At 38.5% G+C, this 22,867-nt stretch overlaps 1 protein-coding gene across 6 annotated transcripts in view; it reads right to left on the bottom strand.

Annotated features, from left to right (window-relative positions):
* The window catches only part of Inpp4b (inositol polyphosphate-4-phosphatase type II B), a 766,439-nt gene that overhangs the window by 145,888 nt on the left and 597,684 nt on the right, over positions 1 to 22,867 (bottom strand). For all 6 annotated transcript variants that reach the window (XM_041663514.1, XM_041663517.1, XM_041663511.1 and 3 more), the window contains 2 exons: positions 2,740 to 2,870; positions 2,276 to 2,380 (listed from right to left, as the gene is read on the bottom strand). In XM_041663514.1, the coding sequence (XP_041519448.1) occupies positions 2,276 to 2,380; positions 2,740 to 2,870 (236 nt within the window). The remainder of the gene's footprint in view (positions 1 to 2,275; positions 2,381 to 2,739; positions 2,871 to 22,867) is intronic.

Raw genomic sequence — 22,867 nt, 5'->3', positions numbered from 1 at the left:
TCCCTCCGAGCTGTGCTATTGCAGCAACTCCAGATAGAGCCTGACTTCTAGACCAGCCAGGCCACCCTGCCCTCCAGAGCTGAAACACATCCTACTCCACAGTAGTTTATCTTTCAGGTATTTTAGAACATTCCATAGAATACAAAATTTTCAAGAGATAAGGAGTTGATAATATAACCTGTTTAATAAAATTGTATATTTAATCATTACAAATATTATAATGGCTTCCTCAATCTGACTCACATCTGTATCCATTTGGCTCCATATGGTATATGTGGGTCAAGACACTGTCATTTTCCCGTGGCTAGAGTCAAAATTCCTCTCCTTCCAATCGTATTGTGCCTGTCATTAAGTACTTAAACATATAAACAGTTCAAAGGCTTCTCTAGTTCACCTCTTCCCTAATCCTGGCCAGTTCCTACTTCAAGACATATTCCTTTGATGGGAGTCTTAATTTTCTCTAGGTTTTTTTTAATTAAAAATTTCCATGTCCTCCCATCCTCCCATTTCCCTCCCCCTCCCCATCCCTCTCCAGTTTTCTAGTTTTTAATGGTTTTGATGACATACATAGATACATTGACTTCATACTATCAAAGGACAACAACATATTAACTGCTATTCCTATACTGCTCCATATGTCTTAGATATCCCATCTCACTCAATCATGTACAGTATTAGGAGCAATGATGACCTAAAGAATTAAATGAAGGCCCTAGGTCATATGTAAAGTGTAGTGCAGCTCTGAGTCACACGAAATCTGTTGTTGCAAGACATGGTCCTTTGCTGCATCATACACACCTTGTCACATGAGCTATTAGGAAAATACATGGTGACAGTTCTTAAATATAATGTCTTACACTGTAGCGTTTGGTGGTTTTAAATTTTCCATATCATTCATGTTCAAATTACTGACAGCTAGCAATCAGGGAAGAATTCTTGAATGTCTTGATCCTTCCACCATATCCCCAACACATAATCAGATGAAGGGTGTGGGCACACAAGTATAGTCCCAGAGCCAGGAGGTAGGTGCCTAAGGATCATAAACCTCATGTATATGGTAAGTTTGAGGCCAGCCCATTCTGTATGCAAACTTGTCTCAAATAAGATAAAATAAAGCATAAAATAAAACTGAAAAATAAGTTAAAGGGACTTATGATGTGAGATGTCTCTCTATATTTTGTGAGTATGTTTTAACCATTGGTTAATAAAGAAACTGATTTGTCCAATAGCCAGGAAGAATAGAGCCAGGTGGAAAATCCAAACAAAGATACAGGGATAAAAAGGGTTGAATCAGGAAGATGCCAGCAGCCACCAGGGAATCAAGATATGAGGTAACAAGCCACAAGGGGTAAAGCATAGAATAATAAAAATGGTTTATTTAAGTTGTAAGAGGTAGTTAATAATAAGACTGAGCTAATAGACCAAACAGTAATTAATAGTAAGCCTCAGATTGGTTATTCAGAGACTGGCAGGCAGGAGAGAAACCTCCAGTTACAGACTTACGAAGAACATTTAAAATATTTTACTTTCAAATGAGAAGGGGGAACTGGAAAATATCTCATTGTTTAAAAGCACTTGCCACCAATCCTGATGGCCTGAGTTTGATCCTTGGTAGAAGGAGAGACATGATTCCTGCAAACTATTCTCTAATCTCCACTTAGGTGCTCTAATGGTGCCTGTACACATATACACATCACACTCACACACAAATACATTAAATGAGTGTAATAACAATAAAAAACAGTAAGGATTTTACAGAACAATAAAAAAAAATGTGGTGTATCAGTCACTTGAGATCCAGCTCCGCTGTGCTCTGAAAACCCACACCTTTCTCATAGACAAGAGATCAAACAAAATATTCTACCACTTTCCATTGACTAATTCACTTGCTCCCACAAGAAAGAGTATTGCTGTTAACAGTCACCAAAGCACATAAGCAGGATATAGCTTCACTCTGCAGTTTAGGCCTCTATCAAAGATAACAACAAAAAAGTTTGTTTCCTTTTTTTTTTTTTTAACAATTAAATCAGTCAGAAAATTATTACCCCTCAGTTAGGATGAATGCTATTTCAGGAGATGAGGCTGGGTTTTCATCTCTAATTCAAGTCAGAATATATATATGCTTTCCATGAAACGTGGAAACAGTGTTGCCAACGTCAGCTTTGGTTGTTTCGTTTCCTGCTACCCTAACTCAACTATGGTCTCTGCCACCATCACCTGCTAAACAAGCACACACTGTGACAGAACTCAACACTCCCGGAGGAATATCAGATACCTTTGAGGTGAGGGCCGTGCACTTGCATCCGCTGCAAGTGTAGATTTATTGGAACAAATTCTAACGTTTTCTCTCCTTTCCTGCTGCTGGATTTGAAAGAGGACCCTAGAAGAAGGAAGATTAGAAATGATTAGCAAATGAAGAAACAGATCCATAAACACATATGATATATGTGTGTGTTCAAAGACACATTTGGCAAAAGTGAATGATCTTACAAGAACTTCAGAAAGGAAAATATTAATCCCTTTACTTTCTTCACAAACATCAATTTTAAAATTCCTTCCTTCGTTGTTATATTACTACAATAATGGCATAATGTGGAGCAACACAGCTCATTCTCCCTTGCGTTAGCTGACGAGACAAGAGAGCGATGAAGAGTTGAATCTTCGCTTCTCTTATCTCCACAGCAGCCATTCCAGCTGTTGTTTCCATGGGACATTCAGAAAGCCGTTGCTGCTCCATACCTGTTTCCTTGCTAAGCTCTGTCAGAATGTCTTGGTACATTGTCACCATTTGATCACAGTGAGTAAGGACATTTTTCCGTAGGTTGTCCCAGTGTGGAGACAGGTCACCAAGCTCTTTTAACTCCTGGTTTCTGTTAAGAATGCAAAACAATAGAACATATATTTTTGTCTTTTATCTCAACTGTCAGAATTATTAATTAGGACTATCAAATAAATAACAAATTTTTCAATGTCCTTCTTAGGAAACTCTGACTTTATCAGCTTGAAATAAAAAATAATAAATAAAATAAAAGTATAAGAAGTTTCGACTATAAGAATCCAAAACATATAGAAGATTTGGGTACAGCTCCCTGTCATTAATTTCTCTCAAGGACAATCTCAATACTCTGCATGCATATTTGTTATCTCGGCTTTATCCAAAGGAATACCTAATCCTGCCATTTAGGTTTAAGTTATTAACTTTTATCCAAATTCTAGCCTTTAGCCAAGTTAATTTAAATAATCAGATTGCCTTTTAAAAGTGATAGTGATAAATGGTTGGATACCCTGTGCAGTTGGATGGGTCCTCATTTCCATGACCTTTTGCTGGCCACATTTTCATAACGCTAATTTAACCAGCGATAATGAACTGTCTTTGCTATTTTGGACATGAAACATACTAAATACCAAGCTAATAAATTCAGAAGATGTAGAATCTTTATTATAGGAATGTTAAGTGCAAGAATAATTGATGGTGTATATAAATGTGCCTTGTTTGCTGGTCTTCGTTGTTGCTTTTGCTTTGTTCCAATGGAACTGTGATGAAGTCCGCTCCATCTTTCATGCGGTCTTTAGACATTGCCAACATTAGTCTCATTCTCACCTTTCCCAAAGATTATCTTTCATGACAGAATATTCATTTGAGAAGTAATTAATCAGTAGAAAATGATAGTAGAAAGATTATGATAAAATGGGAGGCAGACATAGAAGGTTTAAGCAGGAAGAATCACATTCTCTGACCTCAAATCATAGGATGTTCAAACTGAGTACAAAAGAATGACAAAACATGCTTGTGATTCCAGAAAGTTCCAGAATTCCAAGCCTAGAAGAAGAAGGACAAGCAGGTTGGGTTTGAGATAGAGAGCTGTGTGGTACATAAACCTAATTGGTTCTAGTCTTCACTTTATAGTTCTATATGAGTATTAGTGCTTAGTGTTTCTATGTACTATGAATAGATAAGTGTTTGTTATTTATGATGCGTCTGTGTCTTCATCAGGAATACTAACTAAAGGTTTGAATGATGAAGAAAAGGAGGACACATGACAGTATTGCTGAACTTCATGTGTGATGAGTCCAAGTGGTTATGCATGCCCTTCACTATGAGGTGTTTTCCCCAAACATGGTCCAAAAAGATTAGCTTCCTATGGTGTGGGGAGTGACCTGAGATAAACTGTCAGGATTTCATAGCAGATGGGATGAAATATTGCATGTATGTAACATGTCACAGTCTTGCAGAGAAATGCACAGACGGGCCTGGTTGCTCTAACAAAGACACTGAAAGGCACACATACAGACCCATCAGCACAGGGTTAGCTCACACTGAGAAAAGCTCACATGGAGGCTGAAACCAGAGCACCGAAACAGCAAAGGCAGCACTGAGCTTCTGCACAGTTAAACAGATAATTGAAATAAGATAATTATAATAACACAGTAAAGTAGATCAAAAAGTTTAATGGACAACAAAAATGAGGGAACCTCACAATCAGGAAATCGAGACTGTTTATTTTCAGCAATGTTTTGATATTGTAATTTATTGCTAAATGAGGCAAACTTCCAAGCTCAAACACCTTTTTCTATCAAATTGTCTATCTATTGGCTAAGAGACATTCTATAGCACATTCATTTTTCTACACTTACATCTTTCCTGTTCTACAAGAAGTTCAAGAACATTTGTTGACCAAGGAAAAAGATATTTAAACTGAAGCATTGCTTGATCAGATTGGCATATGGTCATGTCTGTGAAGAATGCTTTGACTGAGGATTGATATGGGAGAGCCTGTCACACTGAAGGTAGCACCATCTCTAAGCAAGAGGGCCCAGGCTGTATAAGACAGCATGCTGAGTATGCTCCAGAAAGTGAACCACTAAGCAGCCTTCCTCCATGGTTTCTGCGGCAGTCCCTGGCTCAGCTCCTGCTCTGACTTCCCTCAAAGCTGAATCTTGAGCTGGAAGTATAAGCCAAATAAACCCTTTGCTGTCCAGATTGATTTTTATCAGAGTGTTTATATCACAGCAAAAGAAAGCAAACTAGAACACAGTCTGTTCCAACACTTTGTGATATATAAAGACGATGCAGTCTTAATGTTATGTGTATCATAAAAATAATTCAAAAAAACAGTTATATATACATATAAATAAAAAGCATATGCTTTAATTTTGTATGTGTGCATGCAATATTACAATATTCCCTGTGTCTCTAATAGCACAAAACTTCTTCCCAGAGAACCCACTCCCCTGCCAAGAACGATCTCCTATCCCTGCAGTCCCTGGACTTCCCTCACTAGTGTCTTCATTTTACATAATCTTGTAGCCTGTCTCCAACTCCACCTTGTCCCCTGGCAGAAAAATGGAAACAGAGGAGGTTGAGAAGAACAGTCTGGATATTGAAATATTAGTAATCACAGGTCCCTCACATATGCAAACATCCTCAGAGAAACAGATGATACCTCAGGCTTGCAATACAGATAGTTCATGCTCTGTAGTTCAGGACATCCCATGCACAAAGTGTGGCATTCTTCAAACTCAATGAATAATTGAGACGGATTCACAGCAATAACTTTAGGGACTACCTACTATCTCTGTGTGGTTTTGTAACATCCTGTCTAAATATTTCAAAAGCACCAGCTTTCCCTGTCAGGAGACATGCAGGTTCCTTCAAGTTATTACGGTCCCCTGAACCTTCCACAACATGGACTAATAACAATCCTGCCCCATGTGGAAATACAGCCACTGAATAATACAGAGAAAAGAGATTTAAAAACAAAACAAAGCTGTGCAGAGTGAAGACAAATAACTGAACACAGAATTAGTCTCACAAAATCTGCATGCAAAACAACCAAATCTGCTTTCCATGTTTAATCTGCAATGCAGAAAACTTGCATGAGGGCTCAGTTGATAAATGGCACTGACACCATGCTCCCTGTGACTTGGTGTGACTGGGAATGTAGCAATGGAGGGCAACACTAAGCCAAGGCCAAGCGTGGGGACAGATACCAGCCCTCCACCTTCACCTACCCACCTCCTCCCATGAAGCTGGTTTGTATTTGATTTCAATGTCTAACTATGTTGCAGGAGGCAAAATATGTCTGTTGCAGCAAAAAATGAAACAGGATTTAAGGATAACTGGTATGGGACAATTGTCTATATTCTGTCAATTATGTTTTAAATAAACGTCTATTGGCCAGTAGCCAGGCAGGAAATATAGGCGGGAAACAAGACAGGAAGTAGAGGTGGGTCAATGAGAACAGGAAAATTCTGGGAAGAGGGAAGCTCCCTCTGCAGTTCTGTCCAGAGACACAGAAGAAGCAAGATGTGACTACACCACTGAAAAAGGTACTGAGTCATGTGGCTAACACATATTAGTATAATGGGCTAATGTAAGTTATAAGAGTTAATAAGATGCCTGAGCTAATGGGCCAATCAGTTTATAGTTAATGTAGACCTCTGTATGATTTCTTTGGGACTTAATGATTACAGGAACTGGGCAAGACAGAAAACTCAGACAACAGATAACTAAACAAAATTTTAAGACTGGTGTGTGTGTGTGGGGGGATAGTTTGTAGGAGAAGGGGATTCCAACATGGCTCACATCTGTGAGTGACAGCTACTTAGAAATTGTCAGTTACCATAATACTATACGTCAATTCCTTATTGTAAAACAAGCAAATACACATACATATGACTATATGTGTGTATAATAGGATATGTATATGGATAACTTGAGTATGTATATGTATGTATGCACAAAAAAATAGTATGTGAGTCTCTATAGGAATATATCCTATATATTTTCTCCAAGGAACACTGATACCTAAACAATACTTCCGTAAAATATATTACATTTCTCTCTGCATGAAGCCAAGGGTGGCAAGAGCAATTGTAATGGGAATGAGAGAATCCAGAGAGAAATATCTGAAATATAAGCTGTTCAGCTTCTTCCATGGTCTTTTACTCCTCATCACTGACTTCACAAATATTCTCCCAAGTCTGCACAGTAACAATCATCATGGAGATGTCCGACTTGGCAATGGGCTTCTGGAAGCACTAGAAAATGTCTTTCCTTCTCAAACAAAGGCACATGCACAAACACATTGATATTAGAAGGGTATATCCACAATTATAATTTTTAAATGGGCTCGAAAATTTTAAAAAAATCCTAATATGGTTATAAACAATTATTGCAACAAGTATCTGAAACTAGCAGCTAATTCTGTGTAAGAATGTGGTCAGACCAAATCGCATGACAAAAATTTATATTCCAAAGACTCCGACTGAGTAACAGGACAGCAAAACTGTATTTTAAATTGTTATTGTTGAAGTAAATAGAAATATCTTCCCAGAATGAGCTCCATAAAACTATTTTGTGGAGTAAAAATAGCTATACAATTTAAATGGAAGACTTTGGTAGTTAGAATGTCATAAAGCCACACGTGGGTGGGCACGAGAAGAGAGTTTAACAGTCAAGCTGTTTCCATTCATTAAGCAAAATTAGACCTTAAATCAAACCCAGAAAAAGTCACAAAAATTATCTGTGAGGGAAAAAATTAAATAGCAAATGACCAGGGAAGAGCAGAGCCGTAAATGATTGGTGGGCAGCTTCAGCTTCATAAAGGGTTGGTGGCAGCAAAGCCAGCAGAGTTTAAGTAGCTGTCAGGTTTCACGGTGTGTTCAGACCACAGCTGAAAATGTGCTTCCGCTGATATGGGGATGACAATTCCGTCCATGAATGGCAGGTTTCTTCTTTTAACATGCATTTTATAAATGACTGTGTATTTAATGCTGTAATTGATGAGCCACTATTACACAGAAAATGCTGGAACCTTCTGAGTGGTCATTCACTCTGATTTTCATTTGACATTAAAATAAGTGGTTTCTCCACACATAACAAGGTTTCAATTTATAGGCAAAGACTGGGAACTAGAACACAGTTATTTCAGGATTAAGTTGTAATCACAGAATCTGTTTGTATGTGATAAACTGTAGGATTCCATAATTTAATCTTAGGCAACTGCATTAGAAAACATGAGGAGCAATCAGCATACCTTGTTCCAGGCTAAGACTCTATTTGTTACTCTTGATAAAAGTGAATTGGTGTTTGCATCTATGCAATGTCTTACTCTTGTTACTGTTAGAGGTCACAAAACGTGAACAGCAATTACTTAATATCTTAAGCTCCACGCTGCAGAGGACACTGCATGGAGTGGTGGTTTCTCTCAACCCCTCTGTCCCATGCCAACTTGTTTGCAGGAGTCATGAAAAGCACAGACTAAACACAGACAACGCCAGAGCAAGAAGGTGTGAGTGAGTGAGGGCCTGGGGCTTTGTTTGACTTCTCACTCTGCCTCTTCTTACTTCCTGAACACATAAGCGTTTCTGAATATCATCTGATCAGATTCCAAAGCTGCATGGGAACTGCAGGTGTTACTCAGGGAGGTTTGGAAGGTCTGTGCAACCCAAGCAGTTTTGCAGATGCATACATTGCATTTGGCTGGATGGTTTGTGCCTTAAGACCTTCCTGGTGGTGTTCCTTTGCTGTTCTGTTCGGCAATCAGAATTAATTTGGCTTAAAATATATCTAACCATGTGATTCTTACCACAAGACCCAGAATTCCCTGCTCCATGGTATGCTAAACAAATTGAGGATTTACCTGCACCTGGCACACTTTAATGTTCAGCAGCCACACAGCTGACATACTAAACAATATATGAGCACTGCACAACCTTTTCCACCCTTGAGCGGTTTCCTGGGCAATAACTGCTCTAGACAAGGAGGAAGAACTCAGGAGGTGATGTGACATCTTCAGTGCCCCACAGAGGAGGAAGGCAGAGCTGGGATGTCAATGCCCCACATAGGATGAAGGCAGAGGTGGGATGCATGAACAGGGCTCATGAGTGCACATTCTACTCACTTTCTCTTATTTCCAAGTGAGAACTATTTTTTTTCTAAGAAAATATCTATGTGGGGACTCATTTCAATATGGTCCAACTCTAAAACAAGCTGCTTCAAATATTCTCCAAAGGGCATTTGATACATAGTTTTGACTGTATCAACTGCTGCAAAGTCCAACATTCCAGAAAAATATGTTTCCGGTACATATTTAACCAGCTATTTTATGTCTGGTACTGCTCTAAGCACCTGAGACATTTCTTCTTTCATTGCTTGTAACGTGTTGATGAAGGTACAATTATCATCACAGTCATTATCATTTTACAAAGAGGAAATTGAGACCCAGAGAAGTCAAGTAAGCCATCCGTGGTCACTGCCTGGTGGAAAGCCAAACTGGCATTGCTCCCAGCCAGTTTGGCTTTAGACCAGATAAAGGCTAGCCAGAGCTGCATGAGAAAATATTATACTCTGGTTTATTGATGGAAATGCAGTTGTAGAAACTTCTGAAGCCTCGGAATCCAAGAAAACATAGCAGCAGTTTGGGTCCCTGATGCCTGCCCCGTACCTTACAGAACATTAGCTCTACTGAGCCATTTCATTGCCTATACTTTGTAGGGACATACTCTTGCTTCCTTTTTTATGTCCAGATTTCCCCTGTTTACATAGTTATTGGCCAGGTTAGATGAGGGTTATTAATAAGGTAAGGGCTTCATTGTCCCCTAACTGTAATGATTGTTCTGTCTCTTTAAGAGTCAAGCCACACCCACTCCCTCCCCCATCTGCCGAGGCAGGCAGGTCTCCCTTCCTACTTGCAGCCTAAGTCTCTCTTTTCCATCTCCCTCTCGGAGAAGCAGCTTAGGTCTCTCCTCTCTCTCTGACTCTCTGTTCTTTTCCCCTTTTCCCTTCCTTTCCGCAACTACTAAATAAACATCCAACCTCACTTTGCATGCCATGCCTCCGTCTGTCTCTCGCCAGCCTCTGGAGACGCTGCCAGGGACCAACCACCTTCGCAGATCTGCAGCAAGGTCTCATGCGCAGTCCCTGCCTAGGACTGGCTGCTCTTGGGATCCCCTGCCCACTGCCTGCTGCCGCTGGGGATCCTGCAGCAAGCTACTAGGGGATGAGCATCATTTTTTAATAATCCATTACACTAACCACCTCCAAAGGTCCTTTCTGCAGTACAGGGTGTAGGGTATGGCAGCACTCAAACAGTTGCTTTAGCTACTTTTCTACTCTGCAATGACTTGGATATTAAATTCAGCATCAAAGCGTCATCAGCTGTGGAGGAGACATTGAGAGACAGCTGGGATGTTTAGGAATTAGCAGGAGAAAGTTAGATCGCTGGTGTCAGGTTTTGGAAAGGAGTGCTGGGACTCTGGCTCTTTTTTTCCTTTATCCCTTCATTTTCCTGGCTACTGTGAGGGCCCACAGATGTGACTGTTTCACCTTGACTAAAGGTCAGGGAGATTGAGCTTATTTTTCCTCTTTCAAAGTTATTTACTACAGGTGTGTCTACTGTAGAAGCCAGCCATGATAAGCGAAATATGAACCAATGGAAGTTTTTTACTTCCGACCATTATCACCTGCCAGAGTAGGACTCAGCCATCAATAAATTTAACAGATGCCTGAGTCGCAGCAGTTTACCCTGAAGCAATACCTGGTTGCAGGAAGAACCACAAACTGAGATTATCCAACCACCACCCAAGAACAGACCATCCAAAGGAAATGCCCTAACATTCCAACAGCTGTAGATAGGACCACTTGCCAGCACAGTCACCAGGACACCCCTAGACAAATGTCAGCCAATCAGGGGTCCCAAACCTCAGAAACCCCTCACTTCCACCTTTACTATTATAAAAACCCAATTCTAACTGAGCTCGGGGCTCTCTGTTTATTCCAGTACGTTGGACATGCGGAGAGACCGAGTTTGCAAACTTGCATAAAATAAAGGCTCTTTGCTTTTGCATACGGGACTCCGTCTCCTTGTTGGCTTTTGGGAGACTTCGCAAATACAAACAAGAGATCCTGACCTAGGGTGTGATTAATTAGTATTTTCAATACAGAGATGGATCCTGTTCCACCTTTCTATTCCTGCTCCTTCAAAGGAAACTGGCAGGAAGTCCAGGGAGTAGCTGCCTGCAGGATACTTGGTCTATTCCCGATATTGCATCAAGGAAGTCTGTTGCCTTCCCTTCCCCTTTTAGAGTGAATTACCTAAGCCTGTGAAAAACAAATGTGGGCGGGTTCAGTATTCACTGAATTTCCCTCCCAACGCTGCTGTGGGTTTCTCTCTTTTGTTTCTCTTCCATCTTTGTTCATTTTGCTTAATAATTCTAATCCTCAAGCTCCTACCCTGGAAAGTGCGAATTTCACTGAGGCTGGATCCCAACAGGCCACCAATAGGGAAATAGGTGTCTTCTGCCTCCCTCCCTCTCTTCTCTCTCCTTGAGTTTACCAATATGGGAAAAACATAAATAGAATAGCACAAAAGTAAAAAGAATGTCCTTGTCCTGAAGTCCAGCAAACAGAAGGAAAAAAGTGCTATGCTACTCTTCCTCTTATTTTTAAAGGGCAGGGCACACCAACTGGTTTTCCAATAACGAATGGCCATCCCTCAAAACATATATACAAGTTACATTATACAGAGCAGATTTGGGTTAAGATTAAACGTGTTATGCATATACCTATATACATGCAACAACAATATACATGCATATACACATATACATGCATATACCTATATACATGCAACAACAATATACATGCATACACATATATAATGCATATACATATATACACGCAACAACAATTAATGCAATGGGGGCCATGAACTTGAAAGAAGACAGAGATGGGTATGTGGGAGGGTTTGGAAGAAGAAAGGGAAAGAGAGAAATGTGGTGATTACCTTATAAATTAAAAAATCAAAAATACAGATTCAACTGCTAATTACCTTGAATCAGTCCTATCAAACAAAATTCTGTACTAACTGTGTTGTATAATTTGGCAGCTATTAGCCTCGAGTAGATATGGCAAAACTGGAATACAACCCAGGGGACTAACATGAAATTTTAATTTGATTTAATTGTAATAAATTTAGAGAAGGTTTAAATAGCCACGAGTTGCACATATTGGATAGTGCAGTTTTACTGTTGGAGTAGGTAAATGTTGAAGGAACCAGGAGAGGAGCTGGAGGCTTAAGAGGCCCTTGAAACCCTCACCTGCATTTCAGATGCACTTTCAAGCAGTCTGTCACGGGACTCACAAATGCATCAGAAGACAGTGTGGGGCTGTCACACTGCCTCTACAATGTTCATTTTTCTCAGAGAAAAGATAACATTAACTAACTAGATATAGACTAACAATAGTTTGACATGAAAATCCAGAAGTATCATTAGCAAACTTGAGGTGTCCTTCCTTTTATATTGTAGAATTCCTGAGATCCTAATACTTGATGTCATGATGCTAGAGATATACCTAGCTGTGCCTTTCTGTCTTAAAACGATCAGAAGCTGAGAATAAGAAATATGTTAGCTACCGTTTATCTGGACCACAAAGAGCAGCCTCTTGGGGCTCACTCACTAGTTCTAGAGCAATGAATTGTGCTTCTAAACCCGTGGGCAGAAATCCTTGAGTCATCCTTGACAAAGCTCCTTAAAGTCTGAAGTTTATGTAAGCATGTTTGATCTCTAGTCTTCCTTACAATTTTCCAAATACTGGACTCTATTAACAATTTTGAGTTTTCTCAGGAAAAAGAGATAACATTATAACTAATACAATATAATAGAGCTAGCACTGATGTCCAGAAGCATCAACAGAAAATTTGAAGTATTCTTTTTTTTATATTTCAGAATACCTGAGACCCCCAATGACTATGAGGTCTGATTGCTATTCCTAAATCAGTATCTCAGAATCAACCCCCCCCCCAATATAGTGGAGAGAAAGTGGGTCCAATCTATTTTTTATCCCTGGGAATTTATGACACAGTGTATTTATGCTGCCAGAGGTGTGTGGTATGCTATTAATCCTAAAGGTATACACAGACACATACAATATTCTTATTTTTGTGCCTCTAAAATTATCACCTTTCCACTGTAATAAGAAAGAACAATAATAACTTTGATCATGTGGCTGCATGTCCATTATTTATTATATTAAGGCAAAGAATCTCAACATATTAAAGACATGTGTTTATATACCAGGTATATGTCATTCATTTAATATTCTGCACATGTATGCACATTGCTTAGGGGTTTTTTTTGCACTTGGAAGAAAATGAAAATTTAGAATTGTCATCACACAGCTGTTCACCATCAGTGTGTGAATGTGGAATCAGAGGACAACCTGCAGGATTTAGCTCTACCTTTCTATCACAGGGATCAAACTCAGGTCACCCGGTAGAGCAGCCAGTGCCTTTTACTGATGAACCATCTCACCAGCTCAACATATATAACTTAATGTTCATGACACACTCTTTCCTAATAATTTTATATAAAGAATCTTGGCACGATAGGACTATAGCTGTAGCTTGATATAGAATGCTGGCCTAGCATGGGGAAGTTCAGGGTTTAATTCACAGTGCTCAGAAAAGCAAATCAAATCAAAAAGGAAAAAAAAGGATAAATCACACCAGGACAGAATCCTGGCACAACAGAACAAAGTTATCCTTTTTAGGCGTATTTCACCCCATTCTTTACTGTGAGGATATCTTAATATCAAAACAGTAAAATGAAGCCCACATTTCGTTGCCAACTTGATGAAACAAAACACTACACAGGACCTCTCATTAAACAATGAACTTAATGACACACCGCATCTGCCCTCTATGCCAGGAGTTTCCAGGTCAAAGACACTCACGTGATGAACCACACACCACTGTGCAGCAGCATCACATAAAGAAACGTGAGCAGAAGAAGGGGAATTTATCAGGCATGAGCCCGCACCAGCATCAGGATGTGGTGCCAATAATTCATTCTTCTGGATCCTCAGGGTTGGGTTCTCAACGAGAGCAAGCAAGGAAACAAAGATAAATATGTAAACTGAAGGGCTTGGAAATGAATTCATCATCTATGAAACTCATCAGTTTGGGGATGGTTTGATAAACATGTTGTCTAGGAAGAGTGGCTCACCCCTCAAACTCATCAGTCTGGGGATGATTTGATAAGTATGCTGTCTAAGAAGAGGGGCTCACTCCTGATTGCTGTTCACTCTAAGCCATGTTTCTTTGAAGTTAGTAAAGATTTTCTATTTTTTTCTTTTTTGCTTTTTCCAAGTATGTACACTTTAAAAGACACTAGGAAAGGCTGTGCCTCAGTTGTGTGTAACAAAACAGACTTATGACAAGGACAGAGACTTAGGTAAATAAAAGATCAAGCTTATGCTACAACAGACAGCACGGGAAATAGACTTTCTCCCTGGTAATAAATGCCTTTGGCGGTGGCGGCGGCAAGGAGGGAGGTATGTAAGTTCATCTTAAAAAGTCATAAGAATTAAAGAAGCAAAGTCATTTTGCAAGAATCCTACTGGCTCTCTATTCATAAGTGATGTTATTTTTACAATGAGACTTACCTAAACAAATATGCCTTACATTTAAGATTTTACTGTGTAGTTTAGTTTTAAAAGGTTTTCTATAATGCTATCATAGGGAAATAAACATTTTTTAAATGATAGGTTTTAAAATGAAAAAATGCTTTAAAATGAAAAGAAAGATAAAAAAGACGATCTTCTTTTCAGAATCCCTTTACTACCTAGAAAGTCAGCACAGATATATGACAATATTTAGGTGAATATGTGACTCTGTACCTCTAATATATTTCTTTACAGCAAGTATTATTTCAAAGTTTGGGGCCTACAGATCCTTGTCAATGATCTTTTTCATATGTAATAATACATTATACTAAATAAACAGATTTATAATTTATATTCTTGTAGATACATACAACATAATTCCTGAATATAGTATGAAAATTAAAATAAAGACTTGAGTTTTGAATCAATAGGTTCCATAGACACCATTCCCCAATATTACAAGCTATTGCCAATGCTCTTGATTGTGCTCCAGAATTCAATAGTAAGTAAGACCATATTTCTGAAGATACTACACGCTTGAGTTGTGTGGTATATCACATGGAAAAATCAGGCTAGTATCAACCAGGAAGATTCACCTGTACTGGCTAGCTTTGATACTGGTAGGACGTTTTAAGCATGCTACTGGCAAACAAAAGCCATCAACAATGTTATTGCAGTCCCTGTGAATAGCAAAAACAACTGGCCTGGCAAGATAGGACCACTGGTGCAACAGTGGCATAAATGCTACGGGAGTAACCAAGCACTTTCTTACTGGATTTAAGTTATATTCCAGAAGACAAAATATGTGAAAATATGTGTCTGATCTGTTAAACTGAGCCGAAATGCAGGAGTGTTTAGGTTCAAGGCCATAGGGGAGAACTTAGTACTATTATCCTACTAAATACACAGCACGAAACAGTTCTCCCTAAGTTTTTATGTTTATTCAAATAAATTAGTGCACCTCTCAGTCCTCATCAGGAAATTTTCTGTTTGCAGAAGATGGTAATTAATACAGAAGCCTATTGCTTATCAATGAATAGAGAAGAAGTGCTTGGAATGGTCAGCGCGCATATATATATATATATATATATATATATATATATATATATATATATTCATACCTTTTCCCACAAGACTCAGGGATCCTCACAGCCAACAGGGAAGAAAGACTATATGAGCTACAGACAGTAAATGCCTACAGCAAAACTGCATTTGCAGGGTCTTTGTAGAATGAATGTAGAGTGTCTGTGGCTATGTGCATAAGACATGAAGACTACTGAGCCAGTCAAATTCCTAGAGTGAATGGGGATCAGACTCATGAAGTCCTATGCCCATCTGAGAAACTACTTGCAACTGATGAGTTCAGGGGAGACAGTCCATTTCCTTTAAGGGTGTAGTCACTGCGAGGCTAGCCATGTTCCAGTAGTTGATACTACACCCAGGTACATACAGACAACAGTAAGATCATGCATTGACTTTGATAAAATAAAGTGAAATAAAAGTCATGAGAAAAACCCAGAGGGAGATTGGGATGGTGTTTGAGGAGGGCTTGAAATGTAATTTCAAGGAAGATTTAAACAAAATACTTTATATGCTGAAATTTTCAAACAAAAATTGAAAAATCTGTAAGAAATGAAAAGCTCCCAGTTTGTGATCATTAAAAAGTATTTCATCCTAATGAACCTCATTAACAAACTATAAATAATTATATCATCAAGTCAAAGAATTTCTGTAATGAGTAATTTCTGTAAAATTATAGGGATTGCATACTTCAACTACTGCTGTAATGAATGATCTGTCTTAGTAGTGCTTACAAGTTTTGTTGAAGCAAATTTTATCATTCAAAAGGAAAAATTGAAGTATTTTAATTTCAATTTGTTGTCATTAATATGATTTACCATTCATGCAACTGTTCAAATTTTGGAAACTGAAATACCCAAGCAAAGTCTATCTATTCTTTCCCAGAAGTCAATGGAATTTTACATATAAAGTCTGTGTTTTCAAACTCTGCTGCAATTTTCTACACTAAAATACTAAGAACATTTTTTTTCAGTGTTGGTTCATAAGTTTTCTCTGCACTATAAAACAGAGCACATATATCTGTTTGATATAAAATTTGAAGAGTAGCTTCAAGCTCATGTGTATAAAACATTCATTTCTTGAGTTCCAACTTCTTAACACTATATACTGGAAAGCTTCTCTGTTCTCTGTTAATTAAATTAATGATTAAAATTGTATACAGGGAAGAAGAGGAAAAAGAGACAAAAACTGATGCAATAGAATTATTTTCCTCTGGAGAAATACATTGGCTATAGAGTCCATTTACAGTAAAATAAGTTTTTTAAATGCCATTTTAGGTTATATGAATTTGTATATCTTTATAAAGATAATAGTACATAGCTGCATGGGTCCCATCTAAATACATGCATACCACACTAGATTTAACACAATATTTATAATCTCCAAGGAACTTATACCATATAGGTAGAAGAATTCTGTAGACTGAACCTAGCGAACTTTGAAATAGTGTGATATTTAAAGAAAATACTCAACATAAAGAAAATCTGTGGTGACATTAAGACAGACTATAACAATTTTATGCTAGTAGCTTAGAAGACCTATATAATTTATCCTGCACTCAATCATGCTGGAAGAACTATAAACACAAGGAAAAGCACATATAAAGACACACACACACACACACACACAGAGGTTGTTTGTAACAGGTCATTCTTTCCTTCTCACCAAATTACTCCACAGTGTGCTAGTTTCTTCTCTATTCTTTAGTTACACTAGATCAAAGTAGTAACTGTCTTGTGAGAAGTACCAAATCTTCTATGTCTTATTCTTATAGAAACATTTAAACTTCTCAAAAGGACAGTATAACTTTGAACACTCTATAAGGAGAAATTTGCCTCCTGATTCTATCCTAGCGTGTAATTCTGGTACAGTTCACAAGGGGCTAAATACAAAAGCTATCTCCAGAAACCCCTAACTGCAACCTGCATTTTAGAAATATTTCTAATAGACTGCATGATCCTGCAATGCGATTTGTGGATTTGAAGGAAAAGTTAAGAAGAATGGGCACAAACAAAAGCTGTAGTTAAACTATCACAGAAACAGAATAATGGTGTTCAATCAGAGCACATGAGGAGGGACACAAGTGTCATGGGTTTGTGAGAAACTGTAAAACAAGAATAATCAGAAATTAAATTTGATTTGGGGTAAATTTAGCAAGATATATCATTGGGGTTGGAATGGGTGCTGTGATTTCTTGAGATGGGAACTGGCTAAGAATGATTTAGAAACAAATCAACAAGAGTTAAGCTTTAGCCATGAGGGGCAACTGCAGCAACACATATTGTAGAAGTGTTCAGCTAGCAATTAGATAGGAGGATCGAGGGCTCAGAGGACATGTGTGAGATATGAGGTTTAGAAAATTAGAGCATTAAAGAGCAGATAAAGCAAGAAGGTCAGTTGCCTAGACCTATGCAGGAGGACAGCACCATGCTGCAGGGTTCAGATGAAGAAGCTGCTAGGGAGAACCAGAGGTACAGCAGGTTAAACTGCCAAGAGAGTGTGCCTGCGGGGAGGATGTGAGTTGTTCCAAGTAAAAGGATTCTGTTGAGAGGGCAGACATACGCAGGACAAACACTGTTCATTTGAGTCACTTACCAATATATTTTTCATCATGAAACTCTTTAGACTTTTGAAAGGTCAAGCAACAGAAATCACCAACTACAACCTTGATGGATTGTGCTGATAGCATCAGTATTATAGTGTCAATGATAATTTTATGTCAATTAAAAAAACTGATTATACCTTTCTACATCTTGGATACAAAGTAGAATTTTATTTTAGATATCATGAAATAGTAGGAAAAGGTATAAGTAAGTAATAAGGACAATAAATATGAAATCAGAAGCAATTTAAAATACTTAAGCAATGTGAAAATAAATGCTGATGTTTTCATGAGGTTACAGAAATGGAATACTTTTCTAAAGATAATTTAGGCAAAGGATGGAATCAGACTAGAACTGAAGGCTTTAGAAAATAGTTAAACATCATCATAAATGTCACAGGTAGCAGAATATGTATGTGGTCTCAAACAGTCACTGCAAGTCATAGTTCTAGCCATTTCTTCCTTTAAACAACTAGAATAGGAGAAAAGGCCACATGTAATCTATACAAGATGGCAGTTTACAGAGTGAAGATAAAAATCAAGCAATTTAATGAGATGAGTAGGCGAGATTCACCCATAAAAATTATTTTAATGAACACTAAAAATAAAATACATTAACAAAAACTATATGAATGAAACTATAGAAGCATATAGTAGAAATGAAGTTGTCATGGAGGTGGGAAGTTCCACACTCCCCCACAGCTCCAGCAATTGCAAGGTACCTAAGATGCTGGCTGAGACCTCATCAGAGAAGTCTCATTGTGAAGTAGATGGTTCTTAATACAGAGTTACAGCTGGGAAAAGTGTAGTAAATCTGCTCAGCCACCACTGGGATGTCTATATCATAATGCACTGCCCAATGCTCAGGAACCAGGTACCAATGAAGACAGTGCAGAAATAATGTAAGAGCCAGAGTTTGGGGAGGACTGCTGTGGGACAATGGTGCCCAATAAAGGTTTGTTAGTTGTACTGGTTTAATAAAATGCTGATTGGCCAATAGTTAGGCAGGAAGTATAGGAAGGGTGACCAGAATAGAAGAATTCTGGGAAGAGGAAAGGTTCCATCTGCAGTGGTAACCCAGATGCACAGGAAGCAAGATGAGAATGCCTCGCTTATAAATGATACTAAGCCATATGGATGACACAGACAAGAATTATGGGTTAATGTAGGATGTAATAGTTAATAAGAAGCCTGAGCTCAAAGGCCAACCAATTTATGATTAATGTAGACCTCTGTGTGTTTCTTTGGGACTGAACAGCTGCAGTACCAGGACAGAAACCTCTGTCAACAAATAGCACCCAATGTGGGGCAACTATATCCACATAAAACCTGAGAGAGCTTGGGAAATAATTCTAGACACAAAAGAACCGTGTTAAGCATGGCTTTGTGGTAGCAGCATTTTCCTGGGTGGGCTCTGTTTGCAGGAGGCAAGAGTTTCATTTAAAAGAGGCTTCCTGACTCAGTTTTAGCTGCAAAAACCTTGCAGCTCTTTTAAGAGGCCCCACCACAAAACACTGAAATGGTGTTTATGAGTAGTAGCTGATAGCATGCTTCTTGGTGGTGGCAGGGACCTTGAAACTCTATAGAATTCTGGCAATAAGCATGTCTCTGGCCAGTACCTCCACCATGTGGCTATGTCTCTCTTAGGATCCTCTTTGTTTACGAGGCTCTCTGAGCATGTGAATTGTAGGCTGATTTTTCTTTGATTTATGTCTAAAAGCCACTTATGAGTGAGTACATATTACAGATTCAATGCAATACCCAGCAAAATCATAGCAAGATTCTTCACAGACCTCGAAAGAACAATACTCAACTTCATATGGGATATCAGAAAACTCAGGATAGCCAAAACAATCCTGTACAACAAAGGAACTTCTGGAGGCATCACAATCCCTGTCTTCAAACTCTACTACAGAGCTACAGTATTGAAAACAGCCTGGTATTTGCCTAAAAACAGACAGGAAGACCAATGGAACTGAATCAAAGACCTGGATATCAATCCACACACCTATGAACACCTGATTTCGACAAGAAGCAAAAAATATAAAATGAAAAAAAAGCATATTCAACAAATGGTGCTAGCATAACTGGATGTCAACATATAGGAGAATTTTAAAAATAGTCTTCTAAGTTATAATAATACAATATGACATATGATAAGATAAAACAAAATTAACACGTTGGAATTAGACAAAATAAACAAACAAAAGGAAAATAACCCAAGAGAAGGCACAAGAATCAGAGACCCATTAATTTTCACTCAGGAATCACTTATAAAATCACTAAACTGGAAACCATAATATAAACATGAAGGACCTGGTAAAGAGCCCATAAAGGTCCTATGCTTGCTGCCTCAGTCTCTGGTGGTTTACATGCGCTTTAGTCAAGTTGATTTGGAGATTTTTGTTGTTTTCTTAGTGCCCTCCATCCCTTCTCGTTCTTACATTCTTTCTGTCTCTTCTTCCTCGGGGATCTGATGGAGACATCCAAATTATGGCTGAGGGCTCCAACGTCTCTGATTCTGTGCATGTCCGGCTGTAGGACTCTGTATATGTTCCCATCTGCTGCATGAAGAAACTTCTCTGATGACTAGTCAAGGCATGAGTATATCAGATGCACAAGCATAGCAGAAGGTCATTAGAAATCATTTCATTGCCATGTTTGTTTGTTTCTTTTAGAACAGTAGTATTTGAATTCCCCCGAGGTCCCTGAACTATCTAGTCTCAGGTTCTTGGTCACCCAAGCAATGTTAGATATGGGTTCCATCTCATAGATGGGGCCATAAGACAAATCAGGTATTGGCTGGTAACTCCCACAGGCTTTGTGCCACTGTTGCACTGGCTTATCTTGCAGGCATTGTATATCGCAGGGTTTGTGACTGGCTTGGCATTTATGTTTCTCATTTGGTACCATGCAGAGTACTCCTGTACAGTGTAGGGTAGCATGTAAAGGTAAAACTATTTAGGCACAAGCTCAAGTTTCTCCATGTTCAATGAGTTGTGTAGGTGTTGTCTTCAGCAATGGGGCCTTGCTGTCAGTTTGTGGAGAGCAACATATAGTCTTAGAAACAGGCTGGGTTGTTTGGAAATCTCCCATGGGACCTCCTTTGGCCAACAAGTCAATTAGATGTAACCCAGTGCCAGGACTGGAAGCTTCATTAGTGACTAGAGATAGCCAGTTGCGGCTCTGCCTCCCCCGTTATTTTGCAATTTCAATTAGATCATATTCATGCATGTTTATGTTTTAAGAAGCTTCTAATCTATTAGGTTTCTAAACTAACCCTCAAATGGCCCTTAATTTTCCCCTCTGTCTCACCATTTGATTCTCCTCTTCTAGCCCTTGCAATCCATCTAAATCTATTCTATTTCTCTTTTCTAATGAGATTTATTGATACATAACCTTCATGGTTCTATGGATTGTAGCTTGGTTATTATCTACTTAACAGCTAAGTCTACATATAAATTAATACATATCATTTATCTTTTTTTGTTTGTTTCTGGGATACCTCATTCAGGATGACTTTTCTTTTTAGTTCAATCATTTACCTAAGAATTTCCTCTTTTAATGGCTGGGAAATAATTCATTGGTCAATGTAACACAATTTCTTTATCTATTCATCTATGGACTGACATCTATGTTTCATGCATCTGGCTATTATGAGCAAAGAAGGAATCAACATGGTTGAACGAATGTTTCTATTGTAGGAGCCTTTGGGTGTATACCCAAGAAGGTACAGCTGTGACTTGAAGTAGATCAAGTCCCATCTTCCTGAGGAACCACCACCCTGATTCCACAGTGGCTGTACAAGTTTGCACTCACACCATCAAGGAATGAGCATTTCCCTTAGTCTATATTCTTTCCAACATGAGCTATGATTTATTTTATCAAACATTCTGATGAGTGTAAGATGAAATCTCAAAGTAGTTTTGATTTGCATTTCCCAGGTGGCTAAGGATGTTGAACATTTCTGAGTTTCTCAGAAATCTGAGTTTTCTCTTTTGGGAATTCTGTTTAGACCTGTACCTCATTTTTTATTGGGCTAGTTTCTTATTATCTGGGTCTTTATGTGTTTTTGATATTAGCCCTCTATTGGATGTGTAGTTAGAAAAATCTTTTTCCATTCTGAAGGTTGCAGCTTTGTCTGAATGATGGTGTCCTTTGCCATGGAGAAGTTTTTCAATTTCATGAGGTCCCATTTATTAATTGTTGGTCTTAGTGCAAGATGTCAGCTTTTTAAAAAGGAATTCAGCTGGGCCAGAAAAATAGAGCAGCAGAAAATGTACCTGTCATTACATCCTATTTTGATTCTATAAATTCAAGTGTGGGAAGACAACAGATTTTTTTTTAATGGTTTTTCAAGGCAGGGACTCTCTGTAGCTTTGGAGCCTATCCTGGAACTAGCTCTTGTAGACCAGGCTGGCTTCGAAATCACAGAAATGGGCCTGCCTCTGCCTTCTGAGTGCTGGGATTAAAGGCGTGCGCCACCACTGCCCAGTAAGACACCAGATTCTGTGTGGTTCTCTGATCTCCGTACATATGCTGTGGCATGTCAATGTGCACCCTGCCAGTCACAAATGTAAAGTAATAGTAACATAACTGGGGAAAAACTAAGTGGTTTGTTTTGTTTGTTTGTTTTGTTGTTGCTATGGTGACTTAGTGGCGGATAAGAGGTGAAAAGGGAAATAAAATCGGCCACATTTTCAATAGTAGAGCAAATTTAGTAATTCCTTCTATAA

This window comes from Microtus oregoni, unplaced genomic scaffold (genome assembly GCF_018167655.1).
Source record: "Microtus oregoni isolate MIOR12 unplaced genomic scaffold, Mior012 000014F_ref0000157, whole genome shotgun sequence".
NCBI classification, from domain to species: Eukaryota; Metazoa; Chordata; class Mammalia; order Rodentia; family Cricetidae; genus Microtus; species Microtus oregoni.
The sequence above is the reverse complement of the archived record's forward strand: the minus strand, read 5'-3'. Positions and strand labels throughout refer to the sequence as shown.